The sequence below is a fragment of the Chanodichthys erythropterus genome, chromosome 23 (genome assembly GCF_024489055.1).
Source record: "Chanodichthys erythropterus isolate Z2021 chromosome 23, ASM2448905v1, whole genome shotgun sequence".
NCBI lineage: Eukaryota > Metazoa > Chordata > Actinopteri > Cypriniformes > Xenocyprididae > Chanodichthys > Chanodichthys erythropterus.
Window position 1 is genome coordinate 27,086,723 of NC_090243.1, and position 25,092 is coordinate 27,111,814.

At 36.9% G+C, this 25,092-nt stretch overlaps 1 protein-coding gene across 1 annotated transcript in view; it reads left to right on the forward strand.

The window, feature by feature from the left end:
- Positions 1 to 25,092, forward strand: part of sugct (succinyl-CoA:glutarate-CoA transferase) — a 201,114-nt gene that overhangs the window by 21,835 nt on the left and 154,187 nt on the right. The window contains exons 7-8 of the mRNA XM_067378105.1: positions 7,125 to 7,216; positions 7,978 to 8,121. Coding sequence (XP_067234206.1) covers positions 7,125 to 7,216; positions 7,978 to 8,121 — 236 coding nt within the window. The remainder of the gene's footprint in view (positions 1 to 7,124; positions 7,217 to 7,977; positions 8,122 to 25,092) is intronic.

The following is a 25,092-nucleotide window of genomic DNA, read 5'->3' on the forward strand; positions in this document are numbered from 1 at the left end:
TGGGAGTGACCCGTTTTTTATTTTGGCCCAATTTCATAAGGAAATGGCACTGCATACAACCTATACATTGTGATTGTTCATGCAAATCCCTGAAGAGGCTTAAAACCATGACTTGGCAGGCTAGAAATGTCTTTGATAGGAGACATAATTCGCCTTGTGCTCCAAAAAAAGAGGTCCCACACATGGGAGATTAATCAGATGTTGACATCAGCATTGTCAGGAACCATGTAACTGACGTAACTATGCCCAAAATTTGACCCAAGAGCGTTGAATATTATTTTTTTTACTGTTTTCCCCCCTTCCTGCAGTGTTAAAGCTTTATGTGTGCTCATCGTATGCTTGAAATACTCTTCCTTTCGTCAACAATGTTAACATTTGTGTTTTTGGATGACTTTTGTATTTCTGAATCATTTGGGTTTATGCTTTGATTGGAACATCTAGTACACACTGTGCCTGATCCCCCCCCCCCCGTCTTTGTATCGTTATCATCTAAAGCTTTTTTTGTCATTGGCTTCTCTTGTTTTATGCCATGTCACCCTTTTATGTACTATCAATTCCATTTTGTAAGCAAAAGCATTGATAGTATATTAAACAAAATGGTAAACTCATTAATCAACACGTCAGCGAGAAACGGAAATGCCAGAATACCCGTCAGTTTTATTTAGTTTTCCATGTTTCCTCGCACTCTGTATAATGAAAAGGTGGTTTTAATTTCACACTGTTTTTATCAAGAGTACATCATGTCTGTTAGGGTCCATGCAAATATGGAATGAGCATTTTAGGGCGAGACACGCACTGTCTAGTCTGGTTAAAGTGGAATAATCAGTCTCGATTTGTACACTGAGGAGTATGGAGAACACCAACCACAGACTCCTGTTCCTTCTCTGGATGTGTTTGAGGTCTCCATGGCACTCGGTGCTCCACAGAAGCGACAAAGCTCCCTGTTCCGTTTTATTATTGGGGTTTAATTTCTTTACAGCAAATTAAAGAGGATTAAGTGGCGTCTGAGAACGCAAGATATTTTGAGCATATGTCCTTCATTAGATGGGCCCCCACACCCAAATGTGTTGAGGTTTGGCATTGGATGCCTTTCACATTATGTCAAAGCTGGCAGTGGAGAAACCTGGGCTGTTTGATGAATGATTCCAGCACTACTACTAGTTAATGCTGCTTTAAAGAATATGTAATGAATTCTCCTAGAAACCAGTTTTCTAATTTTGCTGAATAATTGCTAAAATACATATCATTATTAGTTTTGCTTTCTAATGAAAGTGTTTGGGCAACAGGAATTGGAGTTCTTCTGAACGCAATGGTTGGTTTCATAATTTGTTTGTTAAATTGTTTATGTTTGGTTCATTCATTCCTTTAATAGTTTATAATCCTTCACCTGAGTCTAATGAGATTTTGTTTTAATTCTGGTAGAAAAAGTGAATACCGTAAATTTGATACTTAAATGTAGCAATGAAATGGAAATATCAACAGTAATTTTCTTCTGTATTGTGACATGCATCAAACCATGACTTGGCAGACTAGAAACGTCTTTGATAGGAGACATAATTCGCCTTGTGCTCCAAAAAAAAAAAAAAAAAAGTCCCAGATTAATCAGATGTTGACATCAGCATTGTCAGGAACCATGTGATTTGCCATAGCTGGTGTAAACGATGCCCAAAATTTGACCCGAGGGCGTCAAATACAATTTTTTTTACTGATGTTTTCCCCCCTTACTGCAGTGTTAAACTATTATGTGTGCTCATTGTTTGCTCATTGTATTAGTTTTGCTTTCTAATGAAAGTATTTGGGCAACAGGATGTGGAGTTCTTCTGAAAACAATGTTTGTTTATTTTTTGGTTCATTCATTCCTTTAATAGTTCCTTATCCCTTACCTGTAATGAGATTTTGTTTTAATCCTGGTAAAAGAGGTGAATAATGTAAATTTGCTACTTAAATATTGCAATGAAATTGAAATATCAACGGGAATTTTCTTCTATATTGTGACATACATCTGATTGAAACCAATTTTTCAAAAAGGAAAATTTAGGTCTGAGACTTGGTTCAATACATCAGTTGTAGGATTGTGATATGTGGGTGGTGGTTTATGCCAACTTTAATGGTGAAGTGCGTAATTTCTGCGAACAGAATGGTAAAAATTAGAACAAGTTTCACAAACATCTCTCCCTCTCTACCATTGTTCAGATAATGCCCACATTATGCCTTGGTTAAGCCGTGGCTGTGCAGGGCTGGTCAGGATTCTCAAACAAGCAGAACAATGTTTTTACAGTGCCCGTTTTTATAGTGTTCAGAGGATTCTGAGACCCGGCCTAGAAATCATTTACAATGTGTTAAAAACACCCACAAGTTTTGTGCAAAAAACTCACATTTTCTTAAGAAATGTACAAATCAAGTTCTTCCTGTTCTCATTCTTGTGTTAATATTGGTGTGGTTATGGCAGTGATGGGGGCCTGGCAGAAGGCGTAATTATGGAGATCTTTGTTCTTTGTTTATTTGTGTTCCAAATATCTTTGTGCCCCTTTTTGTGGTGGTTCTTATGGGTTGTAACATCAGTAGTAAAAGAGATGTTATGAATGTAGTGTGCAATAAAAAGGGCATTACATCTGACGTTCTGTGATGTCAGTGACACAATTTATCATTTTAGCTGCAGTAAATGATATAAATGTATTATCTTTTTTATTTTTGTAATATAAACTGTATGTTTGTCTGATGTGAATTCAAAAACACAGCTGTGCTGTGTATGGTTGAATCCTTTCTATACAAAGCTAACTAGCCTACATTTCTCTTGGAAACACATTTTATAGACAGACATCTAATATAACAGGATATATATATATATATATATATATATATATATATATATATATATATATATATATATATATATATATAATTTTTTTATTTTTTTTATTTTATTTTTTTTCTGAAGAGAATGTGAGCAGTGCTTGCATAAAACTTGCTGCCACAGGTGTGGGTGGTGGTCAAGGTGTTTCTAAGCTGTTGCTAGGGTGTTGTTGGTGGTTTCTATGATATTGCTAGGTGGTTGTTAGGGTATCCTGGGTGGTTGTTTACAGAAAAATATGTAAAAAATATATATTAAACACTTGGTAATTGGCTAACTGTATGTTACCTTACCATATACGATGAGAAAATCTAAATGGTTTAACATCACATATGTAATTTTACTCGAAAAGTTTATTTTTTTGCATGTTTAAACTATGAATTACTAAGGATGCGCTGATATGATATTAAGTATCGATACTGCCATTTTTTTCCGAATTGGGTATCAGCCAGACGAGACCCTCTCCAAATCTAAAATTTTGTGTTTGTTATTGTTATACCACACAAAAGGCACACACACACACACACACACACACACACACACACACACACACACACACACACACACACACACACACACACACACACACACACACACACACACACACACACACACACACACACACACTCTCACACACACACACACACACACACAACAACTATATAAAGCATCATAAAGTTTTTCTCTGCACTATATTCCAGGTTTTCTGAAGCCATTCCATAGTTTAATGTGAGGTACAGATCAATATTTAAGTTTTTAAATGCTGCGACTGTCAGTCATTTTCCATTCAGCATTCAAACAGCGCGTCGCGTTTGGTTATGACAGTCAACACGATAAAACTCTCACTTTTATCTAATTATATTTGATCTGTAGATAAAGGTCTATGGTTTTGCATTAAAGGACTTTATCTGGCTGGTGTTTATTGGCAGATCGGACCACCCCTAAAAGGCGGCTCGAACCACCCCTGTGAATTACCATATAGTTTATGGTGAAAAACAGTAAAAGAACATTCACTGACGTCTCTTCGTGACACACCACATATAATTTTTTTTTTAATAATATTTGTTATTTAGTTTATTATTTTTGTATCAGTTTGTACATTATTTAATGTTAATTGCATTATTTCAGTGTATTATTCCCTGATGGTGGTTTGTGTGTATGTTTTAAGAACAGACCTCTTATGATGAACTCTCATTCATCATGTGGTTTTCTATTTTAACACCTTTATCATTATGGTGGTTATCAGTATATTTAAGTTAAAAGCAGATTTTGCTAAAAAGTAGACTGGTATATATACATATCAATTACTGAAATGTACAGGCATCCCAAAATAATGTTACAAGATTTGTATAAATATAAAATTTATATTGTGTATATGGCAGGTGTTATATATATATATATATATATATATATATATATATATATATATATATATATATATATATATATATATATATATATATATATACATATATACATATAACACCCACCAAATGCAGGTGTATTTCAGCAGTGGCGTGTAACGCAGTCACAAGAAGGAGGCGGGAACCGGCGAACGTTGAACATAGCTTTAATTCAAAATAAACAAATACAAAACGAAATATAACACAAACATAATAAAACAAAAAATAATATCCAGGCCTGGTCTTCTCTCGTCCTTCACTGTCATCGATCCTCCTTTTATGCTTCCGAAGCTCCTCTGTGAGAGACTCAAGGCCGGTGCGCCTCGCAGGTGGAGCTCATTATGTCTCGCGTCACCGGCCTCGCGCCGTTCCCTCACGGCTCTCGCCCGCCCTGCTCGCCACAAGTATATACATTTTTCACTTGTTTTCTTTTAAAAAGGCTTCTGAAATAATAAACTAAGTGCACTGCAGTGTTGTCAAAAATATAGATTTTTCAATATCGATACTGAAACATCTGAAATGCTTCCGATACTCCTTTTCCACTGAACAGATACACAATACCAGCTGCACTTTCTCACTTTACACAATATTGAAGGTTCTCCAATAATATTCTCACATTATGAAGTATCCAATGAGATCGCGTCTGACGTCACTAAATAGGATGATTCTATCCTGCACGTTCGAGATCTTTCTCTTTTCTCAATAACCTCTGATGCAAACGAATGCTTCTCGCTATCCCGTGAGATTCAGTGTTTCGAAATTGGAGAAAAGTAATGGTTCAGAGAGAAGCAGATTGTTTGGAAAGTGACACTTTGGAACGCGTATGCTCTGGAATTTTCCTGTTCGGCCGATGTACATGTGATGAATGAGTTCCTTGGCCAGGTTTTTTTCTTCTTGTGATGTCTGTTTGAGTTTCGTGGAGTCAGCCGCTGAATGTTGCCTGATCTGGATGTGGATTGATCAAAGTGTGAATCCTTCTGATTCATGAATCGTCTCAACTCCTTCCTGCACTTTCTCTATGCATCTTGGTGGGGTTGGACTGGCGGGCCATCTGTCGAGTGAATCCTTAGAACTTATTGTGAACTTTAACGTGTGGTTGTCGAACGGTAGGAGGGGAATTGCACAACAAACTCTTTTTTTATTTTTTATTTTTTTTTTCGTCCTGGATCAACTGCACAGACTGTGAATTACATCACATTCAAGGAACTTTTCTTCTGGAAACTGAACTGAATTCATGGACTGATTTTGATTTTATTTATTTTTTTTTTATTCCATTTTATGGTAGATGAACCCTAAGTTTTACTGGTTATTCAAACTGAAAATTTAATTTTAATTCATGTTAAACCGGTTGGATGTTAATGTTTAAAGAGTGAAAACTAAATAGGGTTTAATTCAAGAGCAAGTCATTCAGACAGAAAAGACAGCCAAAGTTTTATTTTTAATTAGTCTTTAATAAATACACAAACAAATTACATTAATTTATTACAATTAATTTATGGTTCCACAAAGTGAAAAAAAACATCAAATCATTGGAAAGAAAAAGGAAAAGGTACTAATTAGTAACATGCAAATATTCCTATGTCACTGCATTTATATGGAAGCAATTATTTCTCATGTGTTCAATACAGTTAAATCTTGCTCTTACCACAAACCTTGATTGTCTGAATTTGTTCACTCTTGTTGCGCTATCTCTCTAGGTGGACAAACTTAGTCTTCTGAGTACATTGGTCCAATTGTAGAGTCAACATAAAATTTACACCTCAGGTGTTGGTTACATATTGTTGGTGTCACAAGGCTTGAATTTCGCTGTGGAATTGAACATATCACGCATAGTTTTACTAATTCCTATATGCGCACACATAAAGCCACTTCTCAGTACTAAATTATGTTCTTTTTTGCTGCTTATTATTATTAAACAGTCAAATACACACAAAATAATGTCAAATGCCGGTCTTGGTGAGTATTCATGTAAACACAGTCAGTTGTTTTTTAGTGAACGTAAACAGTTGAGAAAGAAAAAGCATGTGTAACAGTAAAATGGATCTGTGCGTCAGGTCTTAAAGTGACAGCAGCCTAATATATCTGCTGCCAAATCATGAGATGATAATGATATCTATACGACAGTTTTTCCCCATCGTACTGATGTCAAAATTGTGGCCAGTGAAAATGCTGTGTGGCTAGACACTCTGAAAAACCACTAGCCACAGTGGCTGGTGAGCAAAAAAGTTAATGTCACGCCTTGTGTATATATATATATATATATATATATATATATATATATATATATATATATATATATATATATATATATATATATATATATATATATAGGCTATATACTTAAACTTGAGTATGAAAAATAATAATAGTGATGGTTTCCTTAGCAAACACAACTAATTAAAGCAAAGAGAGAGGGAACAAAGGGTATGAAGTGATACTGGTTTATGAAATGTTCTTGCACAAACTCTGGCAAGAAGACTGCTGTTTTCATACTAGGGCATGACAGATTTTCCTTAAGCCGCCCATACCTCTGCCAAGGAAATAAACACATCCATGGATGTTTACCTCCAGTGAGTCAAAGTCTTAGAACTACGGTGGAGTTCCTAGAACTGAATTAATCTGACTGCTCTGATGATAATAGAAATGTAATCGGGTCTTTGCCCACATTTTCTCTGGACGTGTGTGCTCAGCTGTAGGGATTTCTAAGAGCCGCACACAGGCCCAAATCAAGCCCTACTGGCAACACAAAATATGCTGGAGATTGTAGCTCTGACATGCTCATGTTACACGAAACTGTCAGCTGTAAGCACATTTCCATCTGATAATCATCCACACACATAATCAGTAACAATATCTGTTAATTTATTCAGGATATGGACAGACGGGCCCCGAGTCACACAAGCCTGGATATGACTCCATTGCGTCTGCGGTGTCTGGAATGATGCACATCACTGGTCCTGAGGTGAGGGCAATGGTCTGATGTGCTTAAAGGTGAAGTGTGTCATTTCTAGCATCACCAAATTGCAAAATATTGGTCAGACAGGTACCATCCAAAACCCACATCATTGATTTTGACATCGAAAAAATGTCAAACACTTTATCTTAAAGAGGACATATTATGTCTTGATTTTGTTTTTGGGCTCCAATAGAATAGGTTTTCATACTTGAATGTTCAAAAAATATTATTTTTCCCCTATTTGACATTGTTGCAGCTCCTCACTTCCCAGACTGTCAGTAATGCTCTGTTTAGTTCCTGTCTCTACGAAGCGCTTCCTTATGAAAAGCACAATGTGCTCTGATTAGTCGGCTGGACCAGTGTGTTGTGATTGGTCAAACGCTTCGAGCGTGTTTGGGAAATGTTCCCCCCTTACCATAACCACGAGTTTCAACACACTACTAACTTACTCAACCAGGCCCAACCCCTTTATTTTGTGTATGCCTTGGGTGGGAATTATTTAAATGAGGAATATTGTGACGTGTTTGATTCTGGAAAACTCAAGACTACAATGAAGGCGTTTCAGGGAGTTCAGAAACAGTGTGCACTGATAGAGAATAACTCCTGCTGGAGGGACTTTGTGCTTTGTAACTTTTTCATGCTCAAACAGCAACATTAAACACTACAGAAAGTTAAAAATATAAAAAAGCAAAATAGGTCCTCTTTACGTATTACATCCTATTTTAGGTCCTTTATCTCCTGTTTATTTAAGTGCTATTTTTTTTAAGGATGGGGATCCAGTCAGACCAGGTGTCGCGATGACAGATCTGGCCACTGGTTTATACACTCAGGGAGCCGTCATGGCTGCTTTGCTTCAGAGACAGAAAACAGGACAAGGCCTTCATATAGACTGCAATCTTCTGTCTTCACAGGTAATACAACACTGACTTGTTATGCAAGTAAAATAAAAATAATTATTTGATAGTACAATTTAATAATGGCATTTATTAATTTTCACATTTTTATTAATAAGTTAAAGTTACCTTGTAAGTATGCTTACAAATATTTAACTTATATTAAAAAGCTATTAAATGGCTCTCTGAAATGCTTGTTTCTGCAGTCAAATATTTTTGTATAATGACACTAAACTGTATAATTGGTTCTAGTCCCAGGCAACTGAATGCTCTGCGGTCAGTTTATCCTTGCATAATAAAAACTCAAATCAGTATTTCACCTCCATTAATAAATTTATTTTGTAAGTACACTATCATTCAAAAGTTTGGGGTCAGTCATTGTGAAGAGGCGTGTTGGTAAAAGCTCTTGGCGCAAGAATGATAGCTCAGCCACAATAGCACTTCAGTGCATAGATTTATTTATTTATTTTTTTTCAGTCCAAACAGTCCCCAGAGTGTACAAACATCCAAAAAAAAAAAAAAAAAAAAAAAAAAGAAAGAATACTTTTATTCTTTAAAAATGCATTAAACTGAAAAGTGACAGTAAAGATTTTTACATTGTTACAAAAGATTTCTATTTCAAATAAATTGTTGTTTTTTTTTTTTTTTTAACATTCTTTTCATCAAATAATCCTGAAAAAAAGTATCACAGTTTCCACAAAAATATTAAGGATCACTATTGTTTTGAACAGTGCTAATAATCAGAAATGTTTCTTGAGCAACAAATCATCATATTAGAATGATTTCTGAAGGATCATGTGACACTGAAAACTGGAGTAATGATGTTGAAAATTCAGCTTTGATCACAGGAATAACTGACATTTTACAGTATATATACATGCAGTGTTTCCCACAGGATTTTGTGAGACTGTGGTGGGAGGACATCAGCCCCTCTTGGGAGGTTAAACAATAAAAAATGATTTAAATGCATAAATCTGTTGCATTCTGAGAGCAAAATTAAAGTGATTAGATCAATAAAGAAATCTGTTCTCTTGTAAGCAATTTTGTGCTCTAATATTAATTTATTTATTTGTGACGGTAGGGCACGTTAGTCGCGTACACAACACATAGTAGGCTAAATGATAGTTCATAAGTGGTCAAACATGTAGAGTATACATTTAAACCGTTAAAATATGTAGCAAAAGAGGTTACCTTTGCTGAATTAATTTATTTCTAGAATAATTAGTGGGGGCCTGTATCTAAACATCTGTATTTGTGGAACTAATGGTCACTCTTTGATTTGTTAAACACAATCCAGAATGCACTAATCACACTACTTCATTATAGAGAAAAAAATAACAAATGAATAAAAATATATAATCATAAGCTGACCAAAAAATAAGTAAATAAATAAAATCTAGGTGACTATATAATTCAGCAGCCCAGCTAGCCTAATTCTTGAAAAAAAAAAAAACTTTGCACATTAATTTTATAAAATTCATTTTATATAAATTCAGTGTGCAAAACCATGATAATGTAAAACGCTTCAAAACAGCAGCAAAAATTGCTTAAAGAAGTGCTTAAAGCAATATGGAGTCAGCGCGCAGTTGCGCTGCACATTGAAAAGTTCACGGCACAAAGAGAATCCATGTGTATATCTACATCTAACAGTTTATTGATCATATGTTTCTTTTCACTTTTAAATTCCAGTTATTGTGCATGTGATGCCAATTCATGGTCCTTGTGTTGTTGTGTGATCTAACTGTAGCCAGTATGATGACATCATTCAGAAACAGCAATAAACTCCAGCAAGATAGTCATTTTATGCAAATCCACAGCCTTTTATCTACATATCAAGTATTATAATGGGAATATATCATATTGGAGAGTTTTACTGTGCTGACTGTCGTTACCGAACGCGAGACGCTGTTTGAGTGCTGAACAGTGAATGATTGACAGCTGCAGCGGAGGGAAGACAAGTTTCCGTAAACTTAAATTTAGCGATGTCCATATTATTCTGTCCCTCACATGAAGCTATGGAATGGCTTCCGATGACTTTGTATATAGTACACGAAAACTTAATTGGTGCTAGTCTATTTCTTCTGCTCTATGACTCCCATTTTTGCAGTATAAAAGAGCACAGTTATCAAACAGTTATTTAAATATCGCGACAGGCCTATTTTGAGACTGTGGCAGGACAAATTAGAATGTGGCGGGCCACCACAGTCTAGATAATCTATGTTAAACACTGTACATGGAAAACAGTTATTTTAAGGCAGTGGCTATTTGCACTAAGTGTAAATTAGATACTATTTTCACTGTGAAAAAATAGCATATTTTCATAGTGACAGATGCTATTTACACTAAGTGAAAATAACAATATATTCCTTTTACACCGTGTAAACGTAGCAGTTCTTTGTAATAAGTGTAAATAGTAATTAGATGCTATCTGTAGGCTACTTTATATTGGCAGATACTATTTGCACCTCAGTATTTTTGTACAACAGGATGCAATAATATCATAGAGTGTAAATGATTATACAGTGCACAGCATAAATGAGTACAGCCCCTCTGAAACTTCTGAAAGTCAGCAATTACTCAATTACTTAGAAGACATGTTAGGGTTTTTTAGAGATATAATGTTCCAGCAATTCTGCTTAATCAATTACCAAAGAAGCATGTCAAAATATTTCAGAAAAAATAAGATTTTCTTATCAAGGTGATAAAACGTTGTGTAGCAAAAATGAGTACACCCTCGTAAAAGTTACTAAATAAAACAAAATAAAAAATTTCTGGTGTAAGTTTAAGGCAATGTTTGATCAACAGGTAAGTATGTTGAACTAAAACATTTAACCCTCTGGCCTTCTTCGTTTAGGTGTCACACTTACCTTCTTTACGGTCAAAAGTGACCGAAGCCTTGGAAAGTAACTTTTTTGTTCCTCAGGAAAACCAATGTAATATATTCTTGTTCTATAATATTTTTTGATTATTATATAAAATTTTGAGGGTATTTTATGATACTATGCAATATTTATACAATTTTTATTAACTATTTTTCCCCATTGAAAATAATTAAAAAAAAATTTCTAACATATTTTTAAATTATTTTTTAATTAAAGCAGTATTCCATGTTAAAATAGAGACAAGGCATTTAAAATAAATTTTTTTGAAGGTAGATTAGTGGCATTTAGTGAGAGTAAAAAAAGAAAAACTTATGCAATGCCATGTCGTAACCACTAGATTCCCATAGAGCTCTATATAAAATTCTCTAGTGGTTTTTGGACACAAACACTTATTTTTATTAAGTTTTGGATATGGATTTAAACTTAGACATTCTCAAAGACTACTTTTTGTCAAGGTTTAGATTTTTTTTTTTTTTTATGTTGATTTGAAGCGTCGGTTTTTGCATTAATTTTACTACAGTCAAGCCTGAACATAGAGGGCGCCATTTTGTTACACGTAACATCAAAATTCAATCAAAAATAACAAAAATGAACAGGTGTGTTTTATAACAGCTTAAAAAATCTGTGTTTGATCTGATTTCATCCTCTTATTTGAGTTTTGGCTCAATTTTACCATACTATTACAGCCACACTGGTTCATTTGTATGTGTATAATGGTGTGTTGTGTGTGTGTTTGTCTGTGAATGTGTGTAAGTGAGTGGGTGTTTCTATTTTGTACTCTTGGTGTTTTAGAGTGTAACCCCTTTCTTGCAGTTCATTTTTTACTGCTTTGTGGCTGAATTTTTGCTTTTATTTCACACATTTGCATAAACTTGCTCTGTCTTATAGTCGTGCTGGTTCATATATATGTGTGTGGGGGGAGGGGGTGGGGGGGTGGTTGTGTCTATTTTGCACTCTTGGCATTTCAGAGTGTCCCCCCTTCAGTGCTGCACACTTTGTTTCTGCACAGTGTCTGATTTGTAGTTTGTACCAACAAAAGATTCTCTGAGTTGTTGTATTTTTTCGTATTTCCCATTCATTTCCTATGTCGGTCATTTTTGACCGAAAAGAAGGTAAGTGTGACTATTTTTTTTACGATGCCTTAACATGTCCGAATCATGTCCTTGATTTTTTTGTGTGTTCATATTGGTAATGCTACAAAAGTCACCAAGTGTCATCTCATTCCGACAAAGCTACGATTTTTAACAATTCAAAATATAAAATCTTTCGGTCAGAAATGACCGAAGAAGGCCAGAGGGTTAAAGAGAATTTCTTGGCAATTAAAAGTGTTGTATAGCCCATTGAATCATTCTCAGACTTAATGCTGACAACAATGGAACCACTTGGGAGAGAACTGTCAAGAGAATTATTTCTTAGCTCAAAAGAGGACAGTGGTACAAGATGATTACCAAATCATTGTTTTAAGTGTGAAAATATAGCAAAAGTAACACAGAAATTCAAAAACAATGGACTTGTGACAAGGCCCCTGAAATAATCAGGCCTTTATTTTAAGCTTTTATTTAGAGATAAAGGATTTTTTTGCTAGACAAAGAGCAGGAGAAATACTAAGCGAGTGTCTCAGAGCCAGCAAAAGTTATGAAAAGAGTGACATGCATTGCAAGTTGCATGCATGGTTGTTGTTCTCACTGGATCAACCTACTGTAGCCAAAGCACAATAAAGTAAGTTAGCCATTTCTAAAGCCCATATTTACAAAATATAGATTCTGGGAATCAATACTCTGTTCTCATGAGACCAAATCAATCTTTTTGGATCTAACAGCATCCAAAATGTTATGTTGTTGCTAGAGGAGGAGTACAGTGAGAAGTGCCTGGTTCCCACAGTAAAGTTCAGTGGTAGTAACGCTCTTATATAGGGATGTATGAGCGCTGAAGATTTGAGGGAGTTGTGCTTTATCAATGCTGTCATGAATTCCCACACCACTGTGTAATTTAATACTCAAACCTGAAACAGATGATGTTACCCTTTTCTCATTCCCTGCATTGTTGGGCATTTTTTCAACATGACAATGAGGATATGCATTCTCCCAAGGTGAAAAACCTTCTGTGGGCATGTATTGCACTCAATCTTAACACTCTTGAGTGCCTCTGGGGGATTCTGTAGAGACGAGTTGAGCAACACTCCCCATCAAAGACCAGGGCATTTAAGGAGCTCATCATCCAGGAGTTAAACAGGACAGATGTGACAGTTTGCCATGAACTTGTACACTCTGTGCCAAGAAGGGTCAGGGCAGTATATTCAAAATTATAGAGGGAATACTAAGTACTTGAATATTATACATTTGTTGAATTAAATCTAGGGTGCACTCATGCACTCCTTAATTTAAACAAATATGGCTAAATTACTTATTTTATCGCTATTAATGATATATATTTCTCAGTTTTTATTATGTATATGTTTAATACATTTTCGTTTTGCCATCTTTCCATGAATTGTATTAGTGATCATAAAGAAAATACAGTACATCTTTTGTATTTGGTATTTGGGTGTACTCATTTATGCTGTGCACTGTATTTATTAAAATTATTAAATGGACTGCCTTATTGAGAGAATAAAAACCCACCCTTCACCTTCCCGTAACCCTACCCAATAAATGCTTTTAATACTATTTATATGTGATGGGGAAATGTAGGATGTGCTACTGAGGACGTTGAAGTCCGTGTGTCAGTTTTTAATCTTGAGTGACCCAACCAGACATTGGTGGGCGGGGCTAGTGTAAATAGCGTTTACCAACAAGGGACACTATTTGCACTTAGTGTAAATAGACAATCCGTTACTGGCAATTGTAATAATATTTCATAACATTACTGTTTTTACTGTTTTTGATCAAATAAATGCAATCTTGGTGAACATAAAAGACTTCCTTTAAAAACAAACAAACAAAAATTAAATAACTTACAGACCCCAAACTTTTGAACGGTAATGCTAGTAACCAGGGATAATGCATAGTAATGTCAATAAGGATTGGATTTTTTCTTTTTTTTTTTTCTTTTTCCGGCATTGATTCAAAAGCTTAAGTTCCCATAAATTCAATAAAACATACATGAGAAATTTAAATAGAAGCAGACATGCTTGGCACATAGAGGCAGACCAGATTGAAAGCCTCTTGAACATGATTCAGTCATTTTCTGACACCTGAGAGTATAACTGAATTGCTGATACAGTACATCAGTTCACTTCCATGTTCTTAAACTGACAGTTCAATAACACTGACTAAATTTTATGTATTTAATACTTCATAGAATATCCGCATAATGAAATATTCTGCTCTTAAAAGTATCCCTTATTCAGTTTTCAGGACTGTTGTTATTGTCTCTTGCCCAATGAATGAAATGAACTTTTTAAATTGAACCAGACCACTGACCACCAGACCAACTATTTTATTTTTTATTTTGTTTCTTTGGCCTGAAAGAATGCTTTTCCCTGGAAGTGAGTTTAATCTGACCCATTAACTACTCTAGAGAAAACATGAATGTTTTTCTTTACAGTATAAATAAATCATCTCTCCATCACTGCATAAGCGAATAGACCAAACATTGTCCCTAGCTACTTTAGTATGTGCTATTTAATTTGCTGTGATGGCTTGATAGTTTTGACTTTGTTTGTGGTTTTTGCCATACCTTTGACTCAAAGATATTTTTTCAATATAATGTTCGTACTGAATGCCTTTCAATTTTTTCACCTTGAATATTGTTTTAGTGTAAAATATACAACTTTTACGGCTTTTAAATAAAGTTCAAGTGAAGTTTCTAATTCATGTGCTTCTTTTAAACTTGCACTTCAAAATTAGTCAGATGTATTTTTGGATGATTTTTTTTTTTTTTTTTTTGCTTTATATACAGTGCACAGCATAAATGAGTACACCCCCTCTGAACAAATACAAAATATATATTTTCTTTATGATCACTAATACAATTCATGGAAAGAGGGCAAAGCTAAAATTTATTAAACATATACATAATAAAAAAAACAATGAAATATATGCCATTAATAGTCATAAAATAAGTAAATTAGCCAATTTTGTTTAAATTAAGGATTGCAGAAATTAGTACACCCTAGATTTAATTCAAGAAATGTATAATATTCAAGTACTTAGTATGCCCTCCATAATTTTTAAAATACTGCTCTGACTCTTCTTGGCACAGAGTGTACATCTGTCCTGTTTAACTCCTGGATGATGAGCTCCTTAAATGCCCTGATCTTTAATGGGGAGTGTTGCTCAACTCATCTCTACAGAATCCCCCACAGGAGCTCAAGAGTGTTAAGATTGAGTGCAATACATGTCCACAGAAGGTTTTTCACCTTGGGAGAATGCATATCCTCATTGTCATGTTGAAAAAAATGCCCAACAATGCAAGGAATGAGGAAAGGGTAACATCTTCTGTTTCAAGTTTGTGTATTAAATTACAAACCCGATTCCAAAAAACTTGGGACACTGTAAAAATTGTGAATAAAAAAGGAATGCAATAATTTACAAATCTCATAAACTGATATTTTATTCACAATAGAATATATAACATATCAAATGTTGAAAGTGAGACATTTTGAAATGTCATGCCAAATATTGGCTCATTTTGGATTTCATGAGAGCTACACATTCCAAAAAAGTTGGGACAGGTAGCAATTAGGGTTGTTCCGATTCCATACTATTATCGGAAATACCACCGATACCAGAAAAAATTCTAGCATCAGTATCGGCGAGTAATTAAACTCATGTACCGATCCGATACCATTTTCTTAAACAATATCTAGTTGTGCCCGCTATCTTTGCTTAACGCAGCAAATCGGAAATCAATTCTTCTCAGAATGCAAACACAGGAAGTTGTGCTGTGTTGCCATAAACAACCACTGTTTAGAGCAGCGAAGAAGTGAAAAACAGGGTTATTTATTAGAAATAAAACTAAATAAGATGCTAAACGAATTAATTTAAAGTGAATCTGAAGCATACCTTTCTCATTAGGCACCGTTTCCATTTTTGAGACGAATACTAAACTATTAGACTATTTATTATGTAAGCTTTGTACTTCACTCGCATTATCCACATCATTCTTCACATAACCGCACAGTCAGGCGGTGGTCACAGGACGGCAGATTGTATTACAGAATTGAATTGAGCAGTGTAAAGTTTTATATGTTTGGTTGATTGTATTTTATTTTAATATTTAACAGCTGAGCTGCAATATCAAGTAAGCAATGCAAGAATTTGTGTGCGTGCGCATGAGGCGCTGTCGCGACCACTAGAACGTTTTTTCCTAAACTGTACTTTGTAACTTAATTAAAACGTAATTTAAAAGCCAGACATAATTCATACATTTACAAAACACATTTAAATAACGAAAACAAGCAGAATGTCTGTTTCCTTTCCTAGATCGCTGGAGTGCGCCACAATGAACCACTTTCGTTTTGTTAATATGTAGACCTAATTATATGGTGAAATATTTCACTTAGCCTATAGGCCTAAATATTCCCTTTTGTTGTATATGTGTTATGTTAGCCTATAGTTTTATTCTGAACCGCTGCATGTGCATGATGTGGCGTTGTGTGAACTCATGTTCTACATATCCTGTAATTTTCGCTGGTTTCAAAACGCACAACAAGCTGCATATTAGCCTACTTGACATTCATTTTCACTTAAATGTAGGCCTAATGGTGACATATATCATCGGAAAAACTAATGCCAGGGCATTGCCATTGTAACTTACCTAACCTATGATGACATGACAGCTGAGCCTGAGCGCGTCAGCGGGGGCATATCTCACTTTAGAGCGACAGCGCGGTAATTTCACTCAGGTTGGATGCGTCAGCGTCACATTTGCATAGGCTGTACAATTTGAATTCGTGATTGGTTGACAGCCAAAGCAAAATATTAAATAGAACGAAAAAATAACGTTATTAACCGGTTAATGGCCATTTCAAATGAGCGTTTCTGTTCAAAACTATTAAATCTGATTCAGTTTCCGTTTCTGATTACAAAATTTTGCTCGTTTCCGGTTTTCGTTTTCGTTCCTTGAACCGGTTAAGAGCCCTGCACCCTGGTATCGGATCAGTACTCTGTATCGGCCGATACCCTGAGCTCAGGTATCGGAATCTGTATCAGGAATTGAAAAGGGGTATCGGAATATCTTTAGTAGCAATAAGAGGCCGGAAAAGTTAAATGTACATATAAGGAACAGCTGGAGGACGAATTTGCAAATTATCAGGTCAATTGGCAACATGATTGGGTATAAAAATAGGTAAAAAAAAAAAAAAAAAAGAAGCCATATCTAAAAATGATCCAGAAGCACAGGCGTTTTCTCTGGGCCAAGGCTCATTTAAAATGGACTGTGACAAAGTGGAAAACTGTTCTGTGGTCAGACGAATCAAAATTTGAAGTTCTTTTTGGAAAACTGGGACGCCATGTCATCCGGACTAAAGAGGAAAAGGACAATCCAAATTGTTATCAGCACTCAGTTCAGAAGCCTGCATTTCTGATGGTATGGGGTTGCATGAGTGCGTGCGGCATGGGCAGCTTACACATTTGGAAAGGCACCATCAATGCTGAAAGGTATATCCAAGTTCTAGAACGACATATGCTCCCATCCAGATATTGTCTCTTTCAGGGAAGACCTTGCATTTTCCAACATGACAATGCCAGACCACAGAGTGCATCAATTACAACATCATGGCTGCATAGAAGAAGGATCCGGGTACTGAAATGGCCAGCCTGCAGTCCAGATCTTTCACCCATAGAAAACGTTTTGCGCATCATAAAGAGGAAGATGCAACAAAGAAAACCTAAGGCAGTTCAGCAACTAGAAGCCTGTATTAGACAAGAATCGAAAAAACATTCCTATTCCTAATTTTCCCTTAAAATGATACATTTTCTCAGTTTAAACATTTGATATGTCATCTATGTTGTATTCTGAATAAAATATTGAAATTTGAAACTTCCACATCATTGCATTCTCTTTTTATTCACAATTTGTACAGTGTCCCAACTTTTTTGGAATCAGGTTTGTACACAGTGGTGTGGGAATCCATGACAGCATTGATAAAGCGCAACTCCCTCACATCTTCAGCACTCATACATCCCTATATAAGAGCTTTACTTCCACCTAACTTTACTGTGGGAACCAGGCACTTCTCACTGTACTCCTCCTCTAGCAACACCATAACATTTTGGATGCTGTTAGATCCAAAATGATTGATTTGGTCTCATGAGAACAGAGTATTGATTCCCAGAATCTATATTTTGTAAATATGATCTTTAGAAATGGCTAACTGACTTCATTGTGCTTTGGCTACAGTAGGTTGATCCAGTGAGAACAACAACCATACATGTCATTTCTGCAGGCTGCATCTTACTCTGTGAGATAAACAGTCACTCTTTTCATAGCTTTTGCTGGCTCTGAGACACTCGCTTAGTATTTCTCCTGCTCTTTGTCTCATAAAAAAATCCCTCATCTCTAAATAAAAGCTTAAAATGAAGGCCTGATTATTTCAGGGGCCTTGTCACAAGTCCATTGTGTTTGAATTTCTGTGTTACTTTTGCTGTATTTTCACACGTAAAACAATGATTTGGTAATTCTCTTTTACTACTGTCCTCTTTTGAGCTAAGAAATAATTCTCCTGACATTTCTCTCCCAAGTGGTTCCATTGTTGTCAGCATTAAGTAAGAAAATGATTCATGTGGACTATATAACACTTTTAATTGTCAAGAAACTACTTTTCTTTAAATGCTTTGGTTCAACATACTTACCTGTTGATCAAACATTGCCTTAAACTTGCACCAGATTTTTTTTATTGTTTTATTTAGTAACTTTTAGGAGGGTGTACTCATTTTTGCTACACAACATTTTATCACATTGATTAAGCAGATTTGCTGGAACATTATATCTCTAAAGAACCCTAACATGTCTTCTAAGTAATTGAGTAATTGCTGACTTTCAGAAGTTTCAGAAGGGGTGTACTCATTTATGCTGTGCACTTTAAGGGGGGACTCAGCTCAATTTGTCCTTGTCATACGTAATGCTGGTTTGGTAGGCACGCTAAAAGGTAATAAGTATTATTATATGTATTGTAAGTAGCAGTAGGCTTTCCTGCCATGCCACTGTGTACTTCATGAGCAAACCAGTTTTTGAGACCGTTGAATATCTGTCCTTGCATGAGGAAATGGCACACAGACTATGAATAATTTGTGCCTGCCATTTGCCCTTTGCTCTTTGACTGAGCAACTTCAAAAAACTTTCATGCGGCTCGTACCGCGGCTCGTCTGCCAACCACCCATCCTCTCACACAGAAGATGTCAGCACCATAAGCAGCCGGTTGAGACGCAACATGGAAATCAATGGAGTGTGAGACGCTAAGTTTACTTGTGTGTGGCTGTCTGTTGACGTTGATATTCAGCAGACTTCACCACGTGCTACGGCCAGGATAAATATGAGCGAAGACATTGGTTCACTTGGTGAATGTTTTATATTCCCTTCTTGTTTCTTAATTACCAGGCTGTATGTGTGTTTACTGAAAACCTAAAGACTGGGATGGAGATGTACAGTATAGCACTTTTCTTTCAAATTACTTTTGCATCTGCAGTATCACTTAACAAGATTTTTTAAATAATTTTGTTGAGTTTTTCTCCATTGTACCTGAAACCTCAAATACCCTCTTCAGTTGCGGCTGGTTTCCAAGGAGAAATTCTAGATTGACTAAAGTCTTGATAGATAAATATTTACACGCAACACGTTTACACATTTTTCATTGTATGCAGAATGAAAAAGTGTTTCCTCCCCACAACTTCTCATTGTGTTTTGACACAGGATAGAATAAGGGAGAATATAATAACTGTTAAGTGTTACTGAAGCAAACATGCATTAGAAGTGTCAAAAACACACAAGCCATGTTTATTTAAACTGAACCGCTTCGAGATTTGCAGTATGACAAACTGTAACTCATTACTGACATTTCAAACCATGTCAAATCGCTGACAATGTAGAGGGATTGAGAAGCTGTTATTGTGCCCAAGATATTTAGAAATTGGACACTTACAGTTTAGAATTTTAAGACAAATAAGTAAAATTCCACCAATATTAGACCTAGGGCCAGATTTACTAAACAGAGCAAATTGGCGTGAGAGTGCAGTTCCAAAAAAGCACCGATGGGAGTGATCTACTGACGACGCACTAATTAAAGAACACAGACGCAGCAGGATGGATCATTTCCATAATGACCAAAGCAATCTACCAAGAGCAGCGCAAATTAGCATCTGGGTTAAGACATGCTTTTTTTGGGCTGTAAATTACCAGTAAATTGACTAGCACAAACCTTAGTAAATCACCTTGCACCTTTATGTAAATACTCTCCTTCCATAAATTTTGCATCTAAAAGGGAAACCCCTACAAATGCATATGCAATTTTTACTGTGTGTCTTAGTGAATCTTGATAGTTGTTTTTAACACCAAAAGAGGGTTTGTGCTGGCACAAGCTGTTAGTAAATCTGGTTCCTAGTCTTTTAATATCCTCAAATATCATGGTAATGAAACAAATTGCAACACTCTTTGTTTATTGCAGGGAGGATATCCGTTAGGATTCTTCTTAAATGTGCTCGCTTGGGTGATGCAGGACATGCTGGAAGAATGCCGGAAATGTGCTGTCTTTGCTCATGCTGAGCTGTAATTGCCCTCTGACTAATCACTCTCAAAATGCAGGAAATTCATTAGCAACTATCAATAGCAATAGAAAATAGAAATAGATGCTATTTACACTAAGTGTAAATTAGATGCTATTTATGCTATGAAAATAGCATTTTTTTCTTAGTGATATATTCTATTTATGCCATGTAAAAGTGTAAATAGTAATTAAATGCTGTTTGTAGGCTACTTCATATTGGCAGATACTATTTGCACCTCGGTATTTACAGGATGCAATAATATCATCGAGTGTAAATTATTATATTTATTAAAATTATTAAATGGATTGCCTTATTGGGAGAATAAAAACCCTCCCTACACCTTCCCCTAACCCTACCCAATAAATACTGTTAATACTATTAAACACTAGGTCCACTTTTAGAACAGTTTCTTTTTTCTTTTTTTTCAGTTTCTGATTTCATATGTGATGGGAAAATGGAGAAGAGCGATCTCGGCAAAAGCTGGATTTGAACCCGCATTGATCGTGTTAAATTCTGGCCCCTAATCTTTTAATATCCTCAAATATCATGGTAATGAAACAAATTGCAACAGGCTTTATTTGTTGCAGGGTGGATATCCGTTAGGATTCTTCTTAAATGTGCTCGCTCGGGTGATGCAGGACATGCCGGAAGAATGCCGGAAATGTGCTATCTTTGCTCACGCTGAGCCGTAATTGCCCTGTGACTAATCACTCTCAAAATGCAGGAAATTCATTAGTGTTGAAGGCAGCTGACAGGGAATAGTAAGGCCCACAAAAAGAAAAAGGCTCTGGTTAAAAAGAAAATTAAAAAAAATGGTATTTTATAATATAATACTTGCAATTTACACCACCATTCAAAAGTTTTCTTAATGTTTTTGAAAGAAGCCTCTTCTGCTCACCAAGGCATAATTTATTTGATCAAAAATACATTTTTCAGCATCATTACTCCAAATTTTCAGTGTCACATGATCCTTCAGAAATCATTCCAATATGCTGATATGCTGCTCAAAAAATATTTGTTGTCAGTGTTGAAACCGTTGTGCTGCTTCATATTTTTGTGGAAACAGTGATCCTTTTTTCAGGATTATTTGATATATAGAAAGTTCAAAAGAACAGCATTTATTTGAAATAGAAATCTTTTGTAACATTATACATTTCTCTACTGTCACTTTTGACTATTTTAATGGGTCCTTGCTGCATTTTTTAATTTAAAAAATAAATAAATTACTGACCCCAAACTTTTGAACGGTAGTGTATGTGGGAAAAAATGCCAGAATACCAGGTTTTTTTGTATTTTTTATTTTTTTTTGTATTTTTTTTTTTTTTTTTATATGGTGATCAATAGAAAAAGATGCTTTTTAGAATGAAAATTTAATTGAGTCATCTATCGACAGAGGCTGATAAACTTGATCTCCTGGTTTGACATTAGCATGCTGCTAAGCTAACAATATGCTCTTAAATACGAATAAAATGACAATACATAACAATAAAATTGGGTAAAATAATCAGTTTTAATTAGATTAACCTTTTTATCTATACACATCAGTATTGCATCAGTTTTAATTGCCACTGCCAATTTAATTTTGATTTTACTGAGCTTGTCAGAATACATGCAGTGCAGCTTTGGATTTTGGCCAACATAAGGCATTTCAGAAGGCCTTAAAGTGCTGCCTACATTGGCCGCTGTGAGCCTTGGACTCTGTATAAACCTAGCAAATGAACAGAGGGTTTAAAATCAGGCATCTGAGTTAAATCTGTTGTCCTGAGCCGGCTTTGTGAAGAGCTGTATTTTTAGGTCATATTGTCCCATTAGTTTTCTGAAAAGATCATTCAGAAGATCCACAACACATCCAATTCTTGTTTTTGACATGATACCGCAAAACCTTTGTGCAGAGCTAACAAGTCAGAGCGCTCGTCCCCTGAATGATACCAGCTTGAACGAAGGATGTGGTTTCCAGAAATGGCTCCAATAATCCGATTGTTTGTGATCGTCTGTTGTGGTTCAAGTACATTCTCTCTTGGAACTTTTTTTTTTCTTTTTCTTACCCATCATACGTTTTTAATTGCATCCAATTTCAGGAGAAGAAGTCCAGGCTCTGCTTGATGACTGTACTGGATTTTGTGCAGTATTTCTTCATGTACATTAGATTCAGAGTTGCTGGTAGGAATTTATTGGATGCATATGTCTTATCTGTGGGCTGAAGGGATGATGGGTCACGGCTGTGGTGGTAGTAGACCCTAAGCTGGCAGAAATAAGTGAGTTCCACCTCTTTCCGAACATTCCATACTGATCGTCTTGTGGTCGCAGTAATATAACCCTTCAGCAAATTTATAGGTTCTCTGCAATAGCAAAAGCACTTAGGGCATAAGATAACCACACCACAGTTTCCTTTAATCCAGATGCAAACATGGGTATTTATGGGCAGCACTCTTTGTCCTGGAAAAAACAAAAAACCTTAGGTTGTTTGCAAATAATTATTCTTGAACTCAATTATATAATTTCTCTATGGCTGTGTCCGAATTCCTATAAAACTACAAAGAAGAACTTTTTGACTGTTGACATTCCTGAGCATACTACAGTAGGACTGGGCTGACAATATTGATTTCTCGATTTTGATATGGATTCTTAAATCTGAAGAATCAATCTTTTTGTCAGGGTTCTGTCACTTCGGTCTAGTTTATTTCTTGGTTTTGTGACAGAGCTCTGACACTCCCGTTCTTGTCGTGTTTTTGTGTGAGCGTACAGTCTCGAGTGTTCTCGGGGCTGTGCGCTCTCTTGTCTGCGTGCCTTGTTTCATGTTGGGAGCGTGAAGTTCGGATCCCGGCACTCGTGTCTAGTTTGGTTTCGGTTTCGTGTTGGGATTCGGACACTCGCGCTCCCAGTCCTGTCTTTATTGTGAGCGCACGGTTTGTGTGTACTTTCACGTGCCGTGCGCTCTTGTCTCATGTTTTGTGTAGCACGCGGTTATTTCCATCTGCCGCGTGCTTTCATGTTGTGGTGTTGTCTTGTGTAGCACGCAGTCTGTGTTTCACGGGCTGCGTGCTCTCATGTTGTCTTGTTTTGTGTGAACACGTGGCTTATGAGTTTTCATAGTCACGTGTTCATGTCTCGTCTTGTGTAAGCACATGGCTTGTGATTTTGTCTTCATTGGCCATGTGCTTGTGTCTTTGTTTTGTTTGGTTTGAGCACATGGCTTGTCATGTGTTTCTTTGTGCCATGTGCTCTCATGTCTATTGTCTTGACCCCGCCCACCTTGTTACCTCATTATTGGTTGATTTGCCCCACCTGTCCTCCCTCGTTACCTGCCTTATTTGCTCTCCTATTTATTCTCCTTGTGTCTGCAGTCCTGTGCTGGTTCGTTGTCGTTTATTCTGTCATATTTCTCCTTGTGTGTCTTCAAGTCAAGTCAAGTCAAGTCAAGTCAAGTCAAGTCAAGTCAAGTCAAGTCAAGTCAAGTCAAGTCAAGTCAGTCTGTTTTCCCCCTCGGGGTTGTTTTTGTTGTGTTTTTGTTTTATTTTTTATTATAAATAAAAGCCCTCTTCCCTGCAATTGAGTCCTCGTTCCTTCCACCACCCTTCCATAGCTGACAAAACGAACCAGCCAAATGAGGACTCAGCAGAAGAAGGGCTTGTGTCATCCACCAGCTTCCACCCTCTCCAGCCCTCTTTATGACAACATTCTCCAGTTCAAAGCTTTGAGCTCCCTCCGTCAACAGGGGAATGACTTGAGGAGGTTTGCACTGGAATTCCACAGTGTTGCAGAGGGACTGGGATTTAATGACGCGGCTCTCAAGGACCTATTTAATTATGCCCTTGACGAGCCCCTCAACTGGTGGAGGATGAGAGGGCTGGACCACCTGAACTTTGAGGCTTTTGTGGACTTTCTTGTTTGCCCGGGAAAGAATGCTGCAGTCTCCCCAGAGGCGATTGTTAATGCTGCTGTTTCCTCAGAGGCAGCTATCTCCATACCAGTGCCTCGCCGACATAAGCGGAGGAGGAGAAGGAAGGCTTCCTCCGACCCGGCAAGTCTGGTGATCCCAGAGCCCGCTTCAGGCCCGGAGGCCACCCCAGAGCCCGCTTCGGGCCCGGAGGCCACCCCAGAGCCCGCTTCGGGCCCGGAGGCCACCCCAGAGCCCGCTTCGGGCCCGGAGGCCACCCCAGAGCCCGCTTCGGGCCCGGAGGCCACCCCAGAGCCCGCTTCGGGCCCGGAGGCCACCCCAGAGCCCGCTTCGGGCCCGGAGGCCACCCCAGAGCCCGCTTCGGGCCCGGAGGCCACCCCAGAGCCCGCTTCGGGCCCGGAGGCCACCCCAGAGCCCGCTTCGGGCCCGGAGGCCACCCCAGAGCCCGCTTCGGGCCCGGAGGCCACCCCAGAGCCCGCTTCGGGCCCGGAGGCCACCCCAGAGC